This window comes from Choloepus didactylus, chromosome 14 (assembly GCF_015220235.1).
Source record: "Choloepus didactylus isolate mChoDid1 chromosome 14, mChoDid1.pri, whole genome shotgun sequence".
NCBI classification, from domain to species: domain Eukaryota; kingdom Metazoa; phylum Chordata; class Mammalia; order Pilosa; family Megalonychidae; genus Choloepus; species Choloepus didactylus.
In genome coordinates, this window is record NC_051320.1 from 43,642,040 (window position 1) to 43,663,784 (window position 21,745).

General features: G+C 36.5%; 1 protein-coding gene across 2 annotated transcripts in view; it reads right to left on the reverse strand.

Moving 5' to 3' along the window:
- The window catches only part of MMP16 (matrix metallopeptidase 16), a 281,625-nt gene that overhangs the window by 75,600 nt on the left and 184,280 nt on the right, over positions 1-21,745 (reverse strand). For both annotated transcript variants that reach the window (XM_037803043.1, XM_037803044.1), the window contains exons 5-6: positions 7,973-8,134; positions 5,823-6,034 (exon numbers count right to left, since the gene is read on the reverse strand). In XM_037803043.1, the coding sequence (XP_037658971.1) occupies positions 5,823-6,034; positions 7,973-8,134 (374 nt within the window). The remainder of the gene's footprint in view (positions 1-5,822; positions 6,035-7,972; positions 8,135-21,745) is intronic.

Below are 21,745 nucleotides of genomic sequence, written 5' to 3' on the forward strand. Positions count from 1 at the left end.
TGCTAAGGTCCTCTGCAATCTACCAATAAAACAAGACAATTACGTGACTTGCCTGGAGCCTGGTTTTATGCAAGATCACAAGTGGTATATCAATTGAAGTCTCTCTCTAAAATCTAAGTGTTTAAACACTGCCTTATACTATGTAAACAAGGACCCACAGCTATGCACCAAGAATGAGTCACACCATTAGACTGAATGTCGGGATGGAAACCTTCAATTGCAAAAGACAAATCCATTCCATATCTTTGGGGTCACAAAGTACCACAATATATATATAATCCACAATGATACTCAACTTTTCTGAACGTCTCTACAAATATCGTCATTCCCTTTCATATTTTAGCCCCGTGTAGATCTGTGTAGCAGTAGACAGTCTGGACTGGAATAGATAAGAGACTGGCGATTGCTCTCTGCTACTTTATGTATGGTGGCAGAAGTCTGGAGGATACATGGCCATTTTGCATTTGACAGGAATAGACCCGTAAAACCCTGGAGGAAGGGGTGGCTGGCAAGTTCAAGGAACAGCACAGAAGCAAGTGTGGCAGGAGGTGAGTGAGTAAAAGTGAGCAGAACAAGTGGGAGTGGAGGTGAAATCAGGGAGGTAAGGAGAAATGGGCTTTTACTCTGAGTTAGATGTGGAGACACTGAAGGACTTTTGGCGGAGCAGCAGCAGGGTCTGACACACGTTTTTACACCGGAGCATTCTGCATACATTATTGAAAATAGACTGGAGGGAGGAAGAATGAGAAGTAGCAGGAAACCAATTTGAAGGATATTACAATACTCAAGGTGGGATGTGGTGGAGCCTTGGACAAGGATGGTAGCAATGGAAGGGGAGACAAGTGGCTGGATGCTGGTTATATATTCAAGGTGAGGTCAACAGGATTTGCTGATGGATTCCATGGGGATATAAGGAAAAGAGAGGAGTTGAGGATGACTTCAAGATATCTTCATGAATAAATGGAGAAAAGGAGCTGCCATTATTTTGAATGGGGAAGAGAGAAGCAGGAGGAGTAGGCTCATGAAAGAAGATCAGTAGCTCAGTTTTGCTTAGGTTTGAGTTTAACATCTGAGTGAAAAGGTCAAGCAAGAACTTGAATAGACAACTCTCAAGTGCTTGGAGAAAAGGAGCTGCCAATATTTTGAATGGGGAAGAGAGAAGCAGGAGCAGTAGGTTCATGAAAGATCAGTAGCTCAGTTTTGCTTAGGTCTGAGTTTGACATATAATTGGAAAGGTCAAGCAAGAACTTGAATAGACAATTCTCAAGTGCTTGCTTCCTCACTTTTAAATGAAAAGACAAGAAAATGACAAGGAAAAGTAAATGGTGTCTGTCTGGCTTGATTTTTTTTGGTAAAAGATGAAATGCTTTCCTTACGGAGTACCCTGAGCTTTGATCCTCTCTATTAACTAGGAAAGTGCATGACCACGCTTCCTGGAGCATTGCTTCAGGATGGCCTCACATCTTAGAAATATCCTTACTAACTGCAGTACGGAGCACTGGCCTCTGCTTCCTCCCCTTATTATAAAGAAAATGTCCACAGCCAAGCCAAATGGAGCCCCAGCCCCTTTTTATGGCACTAAAAGAATTCCAGGTGCTTGATATAGTTTTCTTCCTATTTCAGCTTCGGGAAGAATATAGTCACCACTTCACTCTTTCATATACAGTGGAGTATTGTGTACTGAAATATATTCAGTGCAACTTTGGCTAATTTTGCCTTCTAGCTTTCTTTTACATCACAAAATAACTGAAATATCCAATGTTTTCATCTTGTAGTCCAAAGGCACTTTGAGAGTATTCATTTGAACAATCAGATTTTATTACTGTATTGTCATCTTAGTCACACAGCATCACATGACACATACAGCTTACACTCTTCAGGGAACACTCTTTAAAAAAAATCACCTTCTCTACAGGAAGGACAAAATTACTTTGCTATTTTGTTTCTCTGTTCCTTGGCATTTGTTTTGATTTTCATTTCCTTTCTCTAGGTAGTCTATTTCTCATGCATAAGGACAGAGGGATGTTATATATATTTCCATATAGAAATACATATGTGTGTGAACTTACTTTAAATAATAAATAGATGCATGGAAAGTTTAACGTAAATTAAATTTCCTAAGAGGAAGCTTGCCTCCAAAAAGAATTATACTGAAACTTCTATTATAAAGAAATGTTTTTTCCTAATAACAAAACATTATTTGATGATATCACCTTTTGCTTAGATCTAGATTTTTATATATGTTGCTTAAAGACCATACATATAGAATTGAAATGAATAATACTTATGGAACTCTTGGGGCAACAGATAACAATACACCAGAATGAAATGCTTTCGATAATTTCATTTTAGTTAGTTACTAGAGTACAAACATGATACTAACTACAGTTTGACTAAACAATTATTATAATGAGACCCCTATTCATTAGCACTGAGCTCTATGAAGCACACGTGAACCAATCTCTGTTCTGAAGAAGGTCATAATCTAGTGGAGGGCACATTACCATGAGAAATAATTAGAGAAGACAAAAATTAGTAACATGCTAATTGGAAATAAAGAAAAATCACTAGAAAGATTTTGGGTTGAAGAAGTAGTCAGAAGAGTGGGGGCATCTGGGAGATGTTGAGGAGGGAAGGTTTGGATAAGTAGAAGCTTGAGAAGATGGTCCCAGACACCAAAACTAAGGTGAAAAATGAGTGGTGGATTTGTAAGGTTGAGGAGACAGGGGCTTTAACTTGAGTAGACAGTTTGTAATGAATAGAAATAGAAAATCAAGTTAGGTCAGTTGGAGTAAAGCAAATAATGGGAGATCCTAAAATATTCTTGAATGGATGGTCAATAAGGAGTAGACTATGAAAAAAATGATATTTAAATTAAAGGGAAATTTAGAAAGGCAGATGTGGGCAAGGTGAACTTGCAGAGAGTAATTTCAGACAGGAATAACAGATATAGAGCAATAAGAATTTAGAGGTGAAAGGAGTGTAGACTGCATAGGTATAAAGGGAGACATTAGGAGACGAGCAGTCATTAGCAAAGGAAAAAAAAAACAATTTCAGGGCTCAGTCATGTGTACACATTCTCACATCCTTCCATGGCATGCATGTGGCACCTCTGTGTGAAGTACTCTCACCTAACTGTCCTGAAAACTAGAATGCAAGTGCCAAGAAACCAGGGTCTACATGGCTTTGTTCACTACTACCTACATTGCCAGTGTCTAAAATGGCATCTGGCAAATAGCAGGAGCTCAATAAATATTTCTCGATAATTTATCCTTTCAAACTATAGCTTCAAGTCCATGTGTCTTTTGAAGCTTTCCTCAACTTTTTCTGGAAGCAAGTTTAGTGGGAAAAACATGGATTTTGGTGTCAAGTGGACCTGTGTTCAATTACTGACGACTACTTACAAGCTTTTTGACTTGGCCAACTTCCTAACTTTCTGATTCTCTGTTTTCTCCTTTGTAAAACAGAGACTACACAACCCACCTTGCAGTACTGTTGTAAGGTTTAGGGATTATGGATGTAAAGTGCCTAGCATACATCCAAGAACATATTAGTTGCCCAATCCTTGGTAGATACTAACAAAGAGCAGGTATCACTTGATTATGTTTGCTTTGCCTCCATCCAATGTTGTAAATGTTGAAATTATATGCTATCACTTTGTATTAGAGTTAACATAGTCCATTTTCTTTCTCATTACTACACAAGCATTTTACTATACCAAATTCTCATTCTTCAATGTGCCTAGGAAATTCCTCTCTCAAAATTCCACACAAGCCTTATCTTGGTAACGTAGTCTTTTTCTATTTAAGGAGACTTTGGTACTTTCTCCTTGTGTCAACATTGTACCTTCTACTTTTGTATGTTGAAAGTATTTGCATTCATGCCTGTCTTCACTACTGGAGTTTGAGCCCTATGAGGACAGGGGTGGCATCTTCTATTCACACACCCTTGGTGCCTAGTAAACTACCCTGGGCATAAATATCCAATGTATGAAAGACGAGATAAGTATGGAAATTATGAAGCTATGTGACAGAGTACCCATTAGGCAAGTGGAAATTAAAAAGAATATAATGCCTATCAGAGGATGTTATCTTCAATAGGAATTATTATGGGCAAGAAAGAAGGGACTAATGAAAATGAGAAATTAAATTCAGGAGGATTTTAGGAAGTGTGTCCTACAGCCAGTTTTGGTTAAGGGATCCATGATAACATGAGTTTAGAGAAGCAAATCTTACTAATGTTTTTTATACACATGCTTTGGTATTGAAAATAGTGTTTACTGCATTCTATCTGCATTACCTGTGCAATTTTTATCCATTCCTGATTCCAGGAATCAGAGATCATAGGATTTTATTTTGTCAGTCAACAGTACTTACTAAGTATCCCCAATGTGCAGAGCAAAGTGGTTGGTGGAATTGATCACTACATATGAAGGTACCTCTCTGTTCTGAGATTAGCAATCTACTTAGACAGGAAGAATGAAAAAAATGCAGCCAGAGTCAACTTCACATCCTATTCTATATTTCTAGAATAACCATATAAAGTTGACAATTCAGTGATATCATCATGATATCAAGGTACAAAGCTGCCATGTCAGTTTCTTATTAAGCATTGCAGGGCATTTAGAGAACTCAAAAATCCATTCATGTGTTTGAATAAAAGCATTGATTTTTCCTGGAAAGTATGATGCTCTTGTGCATATTATATCAAATTCAGATCTTATTTCCCAATAAAGGAAATAGGGTACTTTGTCTATTAGAAATTATATGAAATCTATATTTTTAAAGTATAGCCTCTGGTAGATAGGAAATTCTGTGTAAGTAGGACAACATTTCATTATTTATTGATTCATGTCCACCAAAAATGAGAGCACATTTTATTTTTTAAATGGATGATAGTGGTGTAACGTGGCTATTTTAATACTCTACTGCCAACACACACAATAATGTTCTTCATTAATCTTTAAATAGCTTTACAAATATCAAGGGCAGAAAATTAGTTTTTCAGCAGTACATTATATTCACTTTTCAGTATTACGGAACTTACTTTGATACATTGTATATTAGTGTCATTGTCTGAGAACCCAATAGCATTAGGAAGTACATTGAAGCAAAATGTAAAATTGACAAATTATTTTTAGGAAGATGAGTACAAGTGATGTTCCTAGCTTAGCCTGAAGCTTTTTAAAAAGATATTATAAATTAGGTAGATATAAATGCCTGGCTAAAGAAAACAGCAATACCACCACCACCCTCATAAATATGTAAAGACAAAGTGATGTTCTTATAGAGGCTATTTAACTGAAAACGCTACCAGTAGATCCTAAACAAAATGATCAATGCTCCTCCTTAAAACAAAACAAAACAAAACAAAAAAGCTTTAATTATCAAGTGAAATTATAAGGATCTTAAAAAGATACATAAACCAAAGACACAACTGTAGTATGCCTGGATGTGACTAACCTTCCAAGCAAATCATCCCTATCAGTTCCTATTCATGATTTAAAGTCTGCTTTTTCATCTCTTCATAACATGCAGCTTTTCCTTGCCATCATATTTCTAGGCATTTTAGCTTTTGCTGACATAAACCCATCTCCAAAATAGAATGTCACAGCAATCTTCTGCCAGACATTTAAGCCCACTTGTGGTTTTTTATTGTTGTTTTTTTAAAGATGCTTTTTTTGAACCTTCTAACTATGAGAGGGTTGGGAAGGTAGTGTTAGAATGAATGAGAACCTGTTTCCTAAAGCGACACTGTAGACACTTGATCTACCATTAAAAAAACAAAACAAAACAACAAAAAAACAAATCTCAGCCTCCTACCTTGAAAACAAACATCTCCCGGCGCAGAATAGCTAGAGTGTTAAAGTTGCCATCACAGATGTTGGGTTTGGCTCCAGGATAGGACGGTCTGCCTGTGGGGGGCCGGGGGGGTTTCGGCCTGTCGTTCCTCCTCGGGTCGGCGGGGGGCACAGAGCGGTGTGGGGGCGCCGTCGGTAGAGGTCTTGTCGGTGGAGGAATCTTATCAGGTGGACCTTTGGAAAATACGAGGATAGTGCTTGGCTTATTTAAAATTGGAATAGTGTTGGAAAATAGGCTAAAGAGAACACTCACCAACAGACTAACGGAGCTACAAAGTCTTTAAAGTCATATATTTTGTGAAAAAAACAAACCATTTCCAAGTCTATCTGAAACTGGCTTTTATCATGCTAAATTCTGGATTCAAGTAACTAGGTTTTCTTTGTTAATTTTTAATGATATTTTTATAGCTTCACCACTGTCCTTACCGGGAGAGCTGCTTTCAAATATTCTTTTTTTTTTTTTGGAAGTAGGTAGTATCTAAATAATAAATAAATGAAAATGAATACCGAAAGCATGCAGGTAATGCCACCAAAGTTAATCCGAGACTCCAACAGCAATGATTTTATGCAAATATTTCTAAAAGATAAACATTAATCAAAGTTTATTCTATCCCATGTCTCTGACTGCATTTTACAACCTCTTCCTGACTTTCACTATTTTTTTCTAATGAAAGATTTTGACAAATTGCTGAAAGGGTATTGCATTTGAACACTGAACCTAAAACATCTATTGATTAAAAAACCAGCAGTAAAATCTTAGTGTGAAGAAGCATTTCTAAAAAAGAGGCTTCTAAATGAAGCCAAAGTTTACACATGTAATTTGGTACAGATGTTAAGCATCATTCCTCAAACAGCAATACAGAGCTGGTCACACTTAGTATCTATATATGGGATGCTATCTTCAGTAGACCACCAGTCTAGACTCCTAATTCATGAGATCATGAGAAAGAGCCTCTTTTCAATTAACCACTTAGGAATATCTGATGACACACATATAGTTATAGGACAATATGCCCTCATATTTAACATATGAGCTATTCAGCTTTAAGTCTGAGACATTTCACTTGTCTCCTTATCCCCACAATTAAAAGCAGCACAACAGCTGACCTTTTATCAAATCCATTTTAACCCTGTGAGAACATTTACCTCTGAGACATTTAAATTGAAAAACTAATGAATGTAAAACAAATTAGTGAATTTTAACTATGCTGTTTAAAAATGCAAATGACATGTTCTGGCTACAGGATATTAACATACAAATGGTACACATTTGTCTTTGTATTATAAAAATACATGCTTCACTTCATTAATTTAGTAAAGCATATTCACTATATGTAAATTACAAATGTCAAGATCTTAACAATTATGTGTGAAATGTGTTTATGAAGGTCAATGTTTGTATTATGGGAGAGAGGTTTATAGTAAAAATTTTTTCTTAATTTGCATTTATTGACTGAACCCCATAAATAAAAATGATTTTATACAGTATTAGAGATTGCCTTTGAATTATATGTTAGTGAATTTAACCATTTGTTAACTTTCACTCATATATTTGCTATATTCACTCCCATATTTGCTAATTAATATTCTCATATTTGTTAGCTTTCACATTGAGTTAGTAATTAGATGCTTTGAGATTTATATCCATTACACCAGGGTCTTTTCTGGAATTTCAAAAGTAATTTCTCTAGAAAGTAATCTAACAACAAAATTGATAAGCAAGAGCCAATATGTCAGTTTTTGCCAGTCTCAACATCTTATATAAAAGTCTTACATTTCTGACTAGTTTATTCATTATATTCCTTTATTACATATTTCAATTTAATTTTATAATACTAGAGTTTATAAGATCATTTCTATAACTGCAGGTTTCAACTAAACAATAAAAAAAACTTCATCAGTGTTTAAGACTTTTCCATAAAATATACAGTAAGATATCTGGGATTGTTGTCAACAAAACTTAATTGATAGAAGAATTTTGTTAATGGGCCAGATTTTTTTCAGTTTTTATCTCATATACTTAGAGCACCTATCTCCAACAGGAAATCACAGCAGGAATTCTGCACTTCACTGTAGGGTTAATCAAACAGAAATTCACCAGTGGTGGCTTACCATATATCTTCTGGATGCCCTGCAAATCATCATTAGGCAGTTTGAAGTTGTCAGTTTCCATGTACTGGTAAAATGGGGCCATTATGGCTGTGGGGTCATTGGAATGCTCCAATCCCAGAGCATGCCCCAGTTCGTGAACTGCTACAAGAAATAAGTCATTTCCTGCATACAGAAAAATAAAAGAAGATATAATAATTAATCTCTAAGTACAGAATTGAAAAAGACAATTTGGTATTATCAAAATTTCACCCAAGAAAAATACTCTTTCCTTCAGCTATCAGTTTTATCATTGTCTGCTTTCCTACTGGCAGAATGTAATATTTCTTAAAAAAAAAAAAAAAAAAAATTAAAGGGAGGTGGTGAGAATGATGTTACAAAAGAAACTGGAAAGGAAGAATAAAGAATAAAAGTTGAAGAGCAGTAACATTAAAAATTGTATTAATGCTGTTTAAAGATCCTTCCTATTTAAAAATACTTAATACATAAATCTCAACTTGTATAACTTTCACATTTAAGATGCTTCAAATGACAACTCGGTAAAAATACAGGGCAGATAAAATTCCTACTTTTGTACCGAGGAGTAAATTAAAGCAAATATTAAGTAATCAAGACTTGCCAAGACTAGCAGATCCTTGTATTTACAGAGCTGCAATAAGAGCATAAGAGGATTTTATTTCTTACCAGTCTTAACTATAGAAAGACAGTTGTATCAATAAAGCCATAGGTCAACAGTCACACTAACTGAGGTTCCCGTCTTAGCTCTATAAATACAAATTCTAATCAATACTTTGGTAATCTGAACAAAATATACTTATCTCAGAGCAACTGTTTCTCATGGAAAATACAAGCTTCTCTCCCACCCATGGTAAACTATTTTGTGCAAACCCCGCAGAGACACTGGGTCTGACTGTGCAATCAAACCCCTGCTGATGACATTACATGTTATCCACTTGTGAATCATCAGAACTAAACTCATTATGAGAAAAATTGGTGGTCCTACATCTATATTTCTATATTGGTTAATTCTAAAATTTAGTTTAACCATGTGAGTATCAAAGGATTGGGGATGTTATAATTCTAAGGGTTATGTTTCTAAGTGAAAAGTTTAACATGATTGAATAGAAATGTAAAGTTTTACATGCATGACTTGTTATGAATACAAATGATTCCAAGGAACTTCCCGAGTATCATTTTTATGAAAACTCCTTTCCAACTGTTTTCATAATGTACTGTGATAAATCCCTTCAGTGGGCTATTTTTCAATCCCAAAGACAAGTGTATATTCAATGTTTTCCACTCTGGACTAGGCTGTCATAGAGGAATGGATGAAACCTTGGGGCTGATTTCCCATATGACATTAACATACCAAAAATGAGCCATTCGAACAACACATCCTGGGTCTGACTCTCAGAGAGTAACTGATTAAACATAGTGTGAAGCATATTAGAGAGGCTTAAAAGAAAAATAGAAAATATCACTTTCAACCTCAAAGAGCTTATCTTTCCCTCTTACAAAATTATTTAAAAGTGAAAATCAACTACAAAAAGAAAAAGCAATATGTATTAGTTATAATAACAAAATAACAACTATTATCTACCAAGATTACTAGTTTTGCTCTGGGTATTTTGAGCATTTCACTCCATTTTACCATTTACATCTCAAAACAATCTCATAAGTCAGTCACCCATATCTCCATTTTAAAAATGAGAAAACGTGGTTTGGAGACATTAAGTAAATTTCAGAAGTCACAAAGGAAGGCAGATCTGGAATTCAAATTTTTTCAGTTTGATTCCAGAGTTTACACTTTTAATCACTACAGTAAGTCACCTAGCTATAAAAGTATCTGAATGCACAAAAGATTATATAAGTTAGCTATATGAAACCGTTTCATACATATAATCTTTCATTCATTTCACAACTATTTCTTGCTTCTCTACTTTGTGTTAGGCATTGATCAAGGCTCTGACAATACAGTAGTGGACAAAACATTCAAAAATCCCTGCCCTCATAGTCTTTCCATTCTAATGGAGGGAAGTGGAAAGAAACAAGATGGGGTGTTAGATAGTGGTAATTGATGGGGATAAAATATAAAGCAGAGAGAGGATGAGGTCAGAGAGGAAACAGGGGCTGGAACACCTACTGCACTTTAGAGAACAGTATTGATTTTGGCATCTACTCTGACTGAGGAGCCACTGAGGGTCTTGAGCAAAGGAGAAACATAATTTTACACTTCAACATTTTACAGGTCACGCTGGTTCTTACTTTTGAGAATCAACTGCAGGGGGCAAGGGAAGCACCAATGAGACAAGCTCTGAAGTTATCACAATGATTCAGGCAAAGATGCCGGTGGTGTGGACCAAAATAGGAACAGAGGAAGAGGACATAAGTGGTAAAAATCCTTGATACATTTTGAATAGAGAAACACAGAGCTTTTTATAGGATAAGGAAGATGTGAGAAAAGAAAAAGGGTCAAAGATAACACCAAGTATTTTGGTTCAAGCAACTGGAAGAATGGAGTTGCCATTCACAGATGGAGAAAACCATTCGATGAGATTTTTTGTTGCTTTTTAAAATTTTACTGGGGGTGGGTATTCAGTCCCTCAGTTTTTGAATGTTATGTTAGAAATGCCTTTTAAATATTTAGCTGGGGATGCCAAGTCATCAGTTGAGTATATGCATACAGAATTTAGGGACCATTGAAGGTTGCAAGTATAAATTTGGGAGTTATCGGAACAAAGATGATATTAACGGCCATGAGACCAATTGAGGTTACCTAAAAAGTAAGTGTAGATGAAAAAGAAAATGGGTCCAAAAACTGAACCCTAGGGTGCTCCGACATTTGAAGGTAGGGGGATAGTAAGGCATCAGTTAAAGAGACTGAGAAGGAACAGTCAGAGGGAATGCAGAAACACAGGACAGTATGGTGTCCTGAGAGCCAACCGTGATCACATAAGATGAGTGCACTGAGAAATGATCATTGCATCTATCAATATGCAGATCACTGGCAACAGTGAGAACAGTTTGAGTAGAGCGGTTTGGGGGAAAAAAACCTGAGTGTAATGTACAATGGAGAAGGTGAGAAGAGAAGATAGATATAGTAAGCATAGACAAATCTTTTAAGGGAAAAGAGCAGTAGCTGAAAGGAGTAGTAGGGATAAAAATAAAATTATTTTGAAAACAAGAGGAATAGGTGACTATTGGTATGCTGATGGAATGATTCAATACAAAGGAAAGAATAAATGATACAGGAAAGAGGGAAGAATACTTGGAGCATAGTCCTTTAGTAGATGAGAGAGGACAGAATAATGCATATAAGCTGGCCTTCGTCAGGCACATGAACAGTTCAAGCACAGGTCCAGGTAGGTGGGTAGAAGTAGTGGTGGGATCTTAAAGAATATCTCTTTTGAGTGCTTTAATTTGCTTAATGAAAAAGGAAGAAACTGATTACTAAAAAAAAGAATAAGGAGGGAAAAGGAGAGAGAAGAAATTATGAAACAGTCAAATAGGGGAGTAGGAAAGAGAATGGACTATGGAAATACAGAGTGACTGCGAGGTACCGTTCATGATCATGCATTTAAAGTGAGATTGGTTTATGTGGTTGTTTTTTCTCCAGCCTATTCATCTTCCTCTGTGTGCTTGCTGATAGTAGGCAGAGTTGTATTTCACCAGTTTTGGTATCATCAGGTGAATATGGAAAGAGGAAGAGAAAGATAAAAGAGTGGTGGGTATATGTATGGGAGAGATCTTTGACTGATCATGTTATTTATGCCTTGTAAGGAAGGAAGCAATAGCATCATGGGATGAGAGAAGACAGTAAAAAGATAAGATGATGAGATTGACTTAAGGTCAACTCTGAAATTCTGAAATGGTCAAAGGATGTTTGGAGTCAAGATACTAGTGGGAGTGAGTTAGAGAGACATGCAGTATAGCCCTTGTGGAGTGTAGTCATTGTGGATGTTCACAGTTGATTTGCAAAGGCAATGCCAAGGATGTAATCATGAGAGTGAGTCTCTGAGTTGGGATGGAATTCAAAACCATTAGAGAGGCTGTCCAGGAAATGAGAGGCCAGGTCATTGGAATAATTACCTACGTGGCCATGAAGATCATCAAGAATGAAGACAAGAGTAGTGAAGAGAGTGGCATGGAACCAGGAGCTAAAATCACTGAGGTGGGGGGGGGGTAACTCGGAAGTTCACAGATGACTACAGCAAGGAGAGATGATGGAACAGCCTGATGAAATCAGAGTTAAGGCCAGGAGTTTTATAGAGGAGGGCAGGAGAATAATTTGGAAGTGGGATTAAGGAAGAACAAGGACACGCACCATGATTCCAGCCCTTATGGTAGAAGGCATGTGGAGCAGAAAGTAGCCACCATTCTGAGGGAATATAAGGAAAAGAGCCTCATCAAGAAAGGGACAAAATTCAGTCACAAACAAAACACAAAGGGAACATGCTCAGAATAAGTTGTTGATTAAGGAGATTTTGCTGATGACTGACTTGGAAATCCCCTGGAGTGAAGAGTTTCAGGAGATGAAGAGAGGAAGGAAAGGGATGTGGAGATGGTGAGGTATGGTCCTGTGGGAACTAGAGCCCAGCAGGTGAGGGGTGTCCAATGCCATGCTTCTTGTGGAGATTGACATGAAAGAGGGTAAGGTGCATAATGAAATCAGATCAAATATGAGAGGTTATTACTATCTTAAGAATGTACATAAAGTCATGAAGTACATAACATAAGAAGAAGACAGGGAGTGAAACTGCAAAGGGGATACAGGGAAACAAATGAACAGTGGTAGAGAGGACAACCTCTCATAATTGTCCATGTCGTTCTCCCACTGCCTAGAAGATAATTCCATATTCTTCAGCCAGACATGCAAGATCCTTCATACGTAAGTCCTCACCCTACCTTTCCAAGATAATCTTCCACTTCTCTTCCTTATGCAACCTTTCCAGGCATAAATATATGTTTGTTCAGTCTTTAGGGCCTCTGCATAAACACTACTTCTCCCCATCCCCATTGCATCAGATGTACACTTGTTCAGACTTGACATGACTGCTCAAATGTTACCTTCTCTATAAAGTCTATCCTCCAAGTGGGTGGTAACCATGTGATCTCTTCTTTAGAAACCCACCACCCCTTGTACATTACCCCATCACAGCACTTAATAATGATCTGTGACCAGCCTTCTCAATATGTCTTGAGTTCTTTAAAGACCTGATACTACGCATTATTTATCTTAATATTCCCAGTTCTGAAGATATTGCCTGGCACATAGTAGACAATTAAATTTTAAATGAGTCAAATGAATAATCAGTTTCCATGGGTGTGGATGGGCCAAATCAAATTTTGGGAATAAAGAATAAAATGTAATTTCCACCTAAACATGGTTCCAAATTTTTTTCCTATCATGCAAAGAACTGGAATGGAAAAAGAATGATATAAGAGAAGAATGAGGAGGTCCTTGTTGTTAAAGGCTAGAGAAAATGGATTCAAATTGTCGAAGGTTAAATGTCAGCTAATATCTGTGCTTGCAGGAAATGTAATGAAGACATAGGCTCGGGGAAATTACCAGGGAATGCAAAAAAAGTTTGATTTAACTAGCAATTATTAAGGAGAAATTATCAGGATTGGAGGGAGTGACAGTAGGCTGTCAGAAGATATAAACAGAGGAGGATCAACAGTTGTAGGAGTTGAGTGTTACCTGAAAACAAGAAACTTTTTCCAAAAAGCTATGTTGAGTGAAAAAAACAATGGATCATGGCAGTTGGGGATCATCTAGGGAACATGTTCAAGTAACAGGAAGAGAAAAAAAAAAAAAACAACAGAAGGAAGGATGGAGTTATTCATGGAAAGATGAGGGAGCTATGAGAGTGTCTGAAGTATGTAAAACAGAGGGAAGACTTACTAGGATTGTGTCTCTGTGCATACTCATTGTGAGAGAAAGAAGGGGGAAGAAAAAAATTTGCAGTCATCTTAACACCAACATGAAAATGAATATCCTCTGTGATTTCTAATAACAGAAACTTCTGTGTAAGATACAAATCTGATACTGAGGGATCTTGTTATACCCCAAATAACCTGTTGGTTGGTAGAAAGGCAGTATATGTGTAGTTTCTGACCATTCCCTAAACCAAGGAAATGTGAGTAAAGTTTGGCTGGGAGGTGCTATCAATGGGCTAAAAGAATAAGACCGAATTACATCAAGAGCAGACCTAATTACAAAACCAAGATCTACTAAGCAACCAGAGGACCCGTAAAATCAAGGCTGTTGAACCAAGAGGAAAATTCAAGAGTTGGGTCAAGTTTGCAGTAGTAACTGAGCTCATCCACAAAGTGGTGCTGATTCAGAAAATATTTTTCCTTTAGATACTCTCGGCTTTCTCTCCACAAAACAGATACAACTTCTTGGTGAGAAAATGTCAAAGGGGTCTCACAGGTGTCATATCTTGTTTCTATTCTTTAAAAGTAAAAGATCCAAACTTTGTAATTTTCCTCCTTGTGTATCAGATCCTATTCTCTAGGAAAAAAGTACTCTCTGTCCTGTGCCTAAACAGACAGGAATTCAGTCTTCAACTTGAGGAAGATAAATACTGGCTTAATCATCCACTAAACTTTCAGACCTACCTGAATTATTAAAAACACTTCACATCTCTCATAGGAAAATAGTCTCTTAATCACAAATAATTTCTATCTTTTTGGCTTCTAAGAGGAATACAAAACCCCAAAACAAAACAAAGTAAAATCAACCAAAGTCATTGCATTTCATGTATCTGTTCTCTTCAGATCAATCAAGTTTTTCCTAAGTACCATTTCCAAGGGTGGGATCATTCCTTGTCTAAGGAATAAAGTAAGGCCTTCCTTAGAAGAATATGAGCAGGATCAGAAAATAAATAAACCTACATCCTATTGAGGATGTCACAACACTTTTAATCAGAAATACTGGCCAAGGGCTCCAAGTAATTACCATTCTTCAGATGATTGGCAATAGTGTAATTAAACCTTACTTGCAGCTTCACCATAGTTTAAAAGGGTAAGCCGTTAAATGAAGTGCCTCCCTGTGATTTAAATTCCACTAGGAACAGAAGTTGTTAGCATATGATGAACTTTAGACAATTAAAATGCACCAGAACCCCCCCCTTCCTAATGATGAAAATAATAACTGCTCCTGTAGCTTATCATTAATTCACATTAATGTGCCTTGATCTTATCACTATGCAGGCAACAAAGGAGAAATCAGCCTCTTGGTTCTTAGTACAGAAATAGTACTTCCTCTCTTTGCAAGAATTTGAGTTTTGAGGTTTGCTGCTTTCAGTTGTATCTCTAATCTCCTCTCCTTTGTATACTCCAATACAATTTTAGAATACTGAACTGTACATTATAAAAGATAATTCATTATTTAACATTTCATTGTCATGATTATGTCTCTATATTTAATTCCAAACTCTTTCACGCCTCCATGCATTTTCATTTGCTATTCCCTCTGCTGACATATACTGCATATTAAATAAAGATTATATAATACTGCATACATAAAAACTGTAAGTAATGCTAACATTTATTATCTTATCAACCTACTTAAACACTAGAATATCACCAGCACTACTGAATCTCTGGCCCAAAATTTGGCCCCCCTACTCCCTCCAGAGGGAACCACTAACCCAACTTTGAATTTCTCATTTCCTTGCTTCCATTTTTATATATTTTAATCAAATATGTATGTCTCAATAAACTGTAGTGAATTTACGAAATTTGCTAAAACTAAGAAATGTTTCTTTCTAACATGTATCTCCAAGCTTGCCTCTTTGTGTCTTGCAAAATCTTATTAATCCTTTAAAACCAAACTGAAAACCACCTTCCCTGTGGAGCCTTCTCCAACTCCCCAGGTAAACTTAGTTTCTGTCTCTTTGTACCCTCACATGACTCATTCATAATGCATTTAGTCATTGCTCTGATGGCTTCTGATACATAGAAGCCCTTAATATTTACTTGTAGGTTAAATTAGTAACAGAAAAATTTGAACAGATTCATAATTTTAAATATTTAAACATTTAACATTTAAAATACTTAAATCCAAGTCTAAAAATAAAATTCGGGAATCATCACAGAATCTATGATTACTCAAAAAATTTCCAGTACTTAGTAGATGATAGGATGGAACGGAGCCTCCTAACTCTCAGAATTGTAGACTAAGCATGCAGATAGTTGTGCTGGGTGTGAAGTTTAAGGGATACACGGGAGCCATCCTCCAGGATGGCCGTAAGATCTCCACCTTCTGGTATTCACACCCCCTCTGCATCAGGTTGCCATATCAGAATACGATGGAAGTGATATGTGATTTCCAAGGAGAGGCTTTTAAATACATTGTAACTTCTGTCTTGCTTCTCTTTTTCTCACTCTCTCATTTGTTCTCATTTTCTATCTCATGCTTCCAGGGAATCCAGCCTTCATGTTACCCAAAAAGCCTTTAGGAGAAGCCCAAGTGGTAAGAACTGAGACTTCCTACAAACAGCCATATTTGGAAGCCAAGCTTGGAAGCAGATTCACCAGCCCCTTTAGATAACTTCAGTCCCAGGGGATAATTTGATTGCAGATTAATGAGGCACCCTGAGCCAGAATCACCCCACTAAGCCCCTCCTCAGAACTGTGAGAAATAAATGTTTGTTGTTTTAATTTGCTATGTTCTGAGGAAATTTGTTATACAGTTATAGGTGAGTAACATGGGATATTTTAGCATTCTAATCATCCATTTGATTAAGAATAGGATTTAGGAATGGAAAACTGAGTAAAAAATGAAATCACCTTGAAGCCTTGAATGTTTGTACAATAATCCTGACAAGAAAGGAGGTCCTAAATATTGTCCAATCCAACCATCTCTATATAAGCTGAAAGGTTTGGCAGTAATCCTAAACTTGAAGGAAAATCTGACTAAAAATTTCCAGAGATGGAAATACCAGCTATTCATGACTTGTGCACTCTGTCAACCGTACAAAATTAGATACCTTGATTTCACTATTCTACTATTTTCTTTGCACTTCATAGAAGAAAGCATCACTCTTTAAACAGAGGATCCTGCTCTGGTTATGAACACCCTGGTATTTAGGGAAACCAGAGGCCCCTGCCAGAGAGCCAGAGAAGTCTGGTGGACCAGTCTGAAAAAAAAGAACAGGAAAGAAATACTCTCTTTTGAGCATCTGTTATGAACTAGAAATATGTCACTGAATTTGTCACTGAAACATCATGAAACGTATACTTTATTACTCCCCTTTTACCAATATTCACTTTTAGAGGTTGTATTAGTCAGGGTTCTCTAGGGAAACAGAATCAATGAGAGGTATCTATGACTATAAAATTTATAAAAGTGACTCACGCAACCGTGGGTATGCACGAGTCTAAATTCTGTAGAGCAGTCGGCAAACTGTCAACTCCAAGGAAGATGTCCAATGTCCTCAGGAAATGAACCGGCAACTTCGACGAACTCCTCAGGAAATGAACTGGGATCTCTGACGAACGTGTTCGATGAACTCCTCAGGAAACAAACTGGCAACTTCGACGAACTCCTCAGGAAACGCTTTGCTGGGCAGCTGAAGAAGAAGTGAAGGTCCTCTATCTGTCTCGCCTATAAGTCTTCAACTGATTAATTGGATCCAGCCAATTGCATTCTCTCATTGTGGAAGACACGCCCTTTGGTGAGTCATCAGTCACAGCTGCAGTCAACTGACTGATGATTTAATAAACCAGCCTGTTGGTTAGGCCAGTGTTTGCTTGACCATATAGCTGAGTACTATCACCTGGCCAAGTTGACACATGAACCTGACCATCACAGAGGTTATGGAATTTTCTCAGGCGGCGCATACAAGGCAGAGTTCACAATTAAATCCTGGGCTGCCCAGTCCAGCTCTACAAGATAGAAGCTGAGAGAAGCTGATCTTGTGTGGATTTTCACATGACCCTGTTTGCCATTACTAGACTTCTATCCAGCCTCCTGTCCCTCAAGGGCTGGGTGCCCTTCTCTTGCCTGTTACTTGCCCCACTCTTCCTGTCCCTAGCACTCCATCCAGGTTTGGCTGCTCCCCCAGAGCCTCAAGCTTCAGAATGGTTCCTGGCTCCCCCTCCAGATACTTTCCCCAAACTGAGCCAGCCTACTTTGTCTGGGTCATTTATTACAGTCATTTATTAGTTGTTCACCATTGACAGGCCAATATAATGCCATGTGGTTACAATCCGAGGAGCAGATAAATTGTGCTGAGTTTTATTTGATGGCAAATCTAATTTATTTTTTCATATGTGCTCAGACCTTTAAAGATTTTGTTTTATATAGTACTATTATTATGTCTCCCATATTTGAAGAATTAAAAGAAACATGATAGTCCTTTATGAGGTACTAACAAGCAACGGGAAGAAATAACAGTTAACGTTCATGTGCTGAGTATTCCTTAAATTTGTTATCATCACCGTTTTACAGATTAAGAAACTGAGACTTTCATAGATTATACAATTCACAGTAAGTGGTAGAAACTGCTTTGGACCCCCACACAGTCTAGCCCCACAAACAGAAACTTTATGCGCTGAGGAAATGTATTTCTCCACTTCTTCCTCAGGCCTCAACACCTTCTCAATGTTCAAGATGGCAAGTCCAGGAGAGGAGAGCCACCTTGGCAAGCTACCTGTTCAAAGAGTACAGTGCTGCTTAAGAGCTCTTTCTAGGAGTTTGTAATCCTGGCTATTATTTCTTCTCTTGACTGAATTAATGCTAAATTTAATATTTTAAAACTTACTTCCTTAGTATAATCCTGGCTGCTCAAAAGTTTCAATCATTTTCATTGCTTTTTGCTTTTAATTAAGTCTAAAAGCCTTGGAAAAAAGGAAATAGTATTGTTACGATTAAGCATACCATATAGTGCATGGGCTTTCATTTTTTAAAATTATATCTATTTGAAAACTTTTTTTTTTTCTGAAATTAAAAAAGATTTGCTGGGAACATGAGAGAGGTCTGTTTGGATGTTGTTAGGGTGGAAGCAAGCCACCAGTATACCCTAAAAAGGCACAATTAGCCATTGGCTACTTAAAATGCAAGGAAAACAAATTGCCATCTAATAGTCTTCTAAATCAGTAAAGGTATTTTCAAAAATATACAACTACCAAGCACTTACAGTTTTGAGTTAAATAAGCACTTTAGAATAAATCAATAAAATTAAAACAACTTAAGTCTATGTTAGCCAGGTAAAGTAGACAACCTAGGAAAATATTTGGATAATCAGGGCCAAAGTACACTTTTTATTACTTTAGGCTATAGTTTGGACATGAAGTTTCGATTCAAAGTGAATTAGACATGTATTCACTTAATACAGAAAAGGCTTGTGAAAAAAGTAAGACTGAATGTGGTTAATTGTACCATGATATTAATAAGGCTTTTGTTTTGTTTTTTTCCCTCTCTCTCTTCCTCTCTTCCCTGTTGATCCTAGTTAAGACTCTAAGAACATTCTAAATCATTTCCCAGGTCATTTATTCAGATGTGGTTTACCTGTCCTCTACTTTTATCCCTGGACAGCTCAAACTGACTGCAAGGTTCTGGAGGCTTACTTCCCTCTCTCTGCAGCTGGTGGAAAAGCAATCAATTTCAGTGACTGCTTAAACAAAAGTAATCATATAATGAATTGCAAAGCCACTTTTGAGTAACTTATTTGGATTATTTGCTCCTCTACTGTATGTGAACTATATGCACTATTTTCTTCAGTCATAATTCTAAGTATGCCCAGGGTAGCAATCCTGGTAATATGTTTTACAGTTTCCTGATCAGTAGCAACTATGAACCACATTTCAAAAAATTACAAATTACCTACTACGTGCAAGGAACTCTTTATAGAAAAACTGTACTGATAACCAATTTATCCTAACATGTAATTGATTTTTCTACTGTGTGCCAGACAATATGAAGTGTCAGGGACTCTAACGATAAATCACCCATAGTCCTCGTTCTTAATTAAAGAGCTGAGAGGTTAGTCCAGTAATTCAGAGCTCTTTTGAGCTCACAGGTACCTCAGAGAATCTGAGAAACTACAGAATTTCTTCCAAGAAAAGCATATATTTGCAAAATATTGCATATGTATACAGTCATTTTTATGCCACTTAAGTCCTTACAGATAAACCAAATTTAAAATTCTAACTCAGCTATTGATTATACAAAAGTTATTAAATTATAAATTGCTCTGAGATCATTTTACCATGAATAAAATGGGTCTAAAATCACCTCCTTATAGCGGTGTTGGGAGGTTAAATAAGATCACGTATATAAAATACTTTGCTCAGTGCCTTGAACATAGTTACGTACTTAAAGACTAGTAGTTACACCAATAACAATAAGAACAACTACCATTACTACTCATATTCTAACAGTTAATAAATTTCACAACACATTTTTAAGATAGATATTAAATTTTCTGTTTTATATGAGAATAAATTGAAGCTTCAATACCTTGGCTTGCACAAGGTCAGAAACCCATTAAGTGTCAGAACAGGAATTTAAATATCAGTTCTGTCTTCCACCAAAACTAGCTGAAAAACTGGTTAAACATAGCAATGATTCAAACTTAGGTGAGGGGGTTAAGGAAATACGTTGGGATCTAGTTTTGGGAAGTTTTGAATTTTAGGTTTAAGAGTTTAATCATTATGTAGGAAGCAATAAAGTTATTACAGAAGCTTGATTATGAAATCATATTGCAATAGGGTACTTTGGCAGCAGTGTACAAATATAATTAGAGTAGAGAGGTGGCTGAAGGCAAAGAAAGATGTTAGAAGACTATTTGAATAGTGAAATTATTGGGAGAAAAGCACCTAAAATAAGGTGGTGATGAAGGAGTTCCCAATAGTAGAAAGGAAAGTATTTGAATCAAAGAATGATTTTAATATATATTTTTTTAATTTTGCTATTTCTCTTTATTAAATTGGAGTTGGCCATAATCCTTGAATAAACAAAATCAAGGTTAAAATTTCCTCATATTTTATAATCTATCACTAAAGACAAGAAAACTTGGCCTAGAATTTCATTTTAATTTTTAAATTATAATGAAATGCTGTAAGTTTTATAAGGTGTCCATTTAGGCTTCCTCCATTTTCACATAGCACCTAAATTTCACTTTTCTTTGCAATTTTTGAGCTTAACTAAGTGATGATTAGCAAGAAACTGTACGAACATTTGTAATGTGTTTCATTCTCTTGCTTATACCAGCATATCTACACTGCAGTTCCAATGCTATATCCTACAAGCATTTCCTTGCTGATGTGAGCTTATTAACAACAGAAGTGCATGAAAGGCTTACAGTAACATGATTGATTTGGTGCTGCAAAGCACAAGTCCTGCTCACAACCATGAGATAGGTTGGCTATTTTTGAATAAGGGCATTGGGCTTACTGTGACGTAAAGAGGCAGAATCGGAAAATGCATGGCCTCTGTAAACAGCATACACAGCTGCAAGTTCAAGGTCAGTCTTTACAAACACGCAGTGGAGAAACACCTCTGCTGCCTATCAAAATCTTAACAATATTGGAAGCCAGTACATGTTTGCATGCTTGCAGATGAACAGAAAAATGAGCAAAAATGATGAATAAAACTTAATATAAAAATAATTAGCTTTTGTTCACAGCTAAAACACATTTACTACTTTTTCAGCATAAATATTTGGGCACTTGAAATATTTTTATTTTACCTTGGGAGGAGCTTCTGGACATAACCTTTAAAAAAATCCTCTTATTAAAACATAAATAAGGGTTGATTTTCAT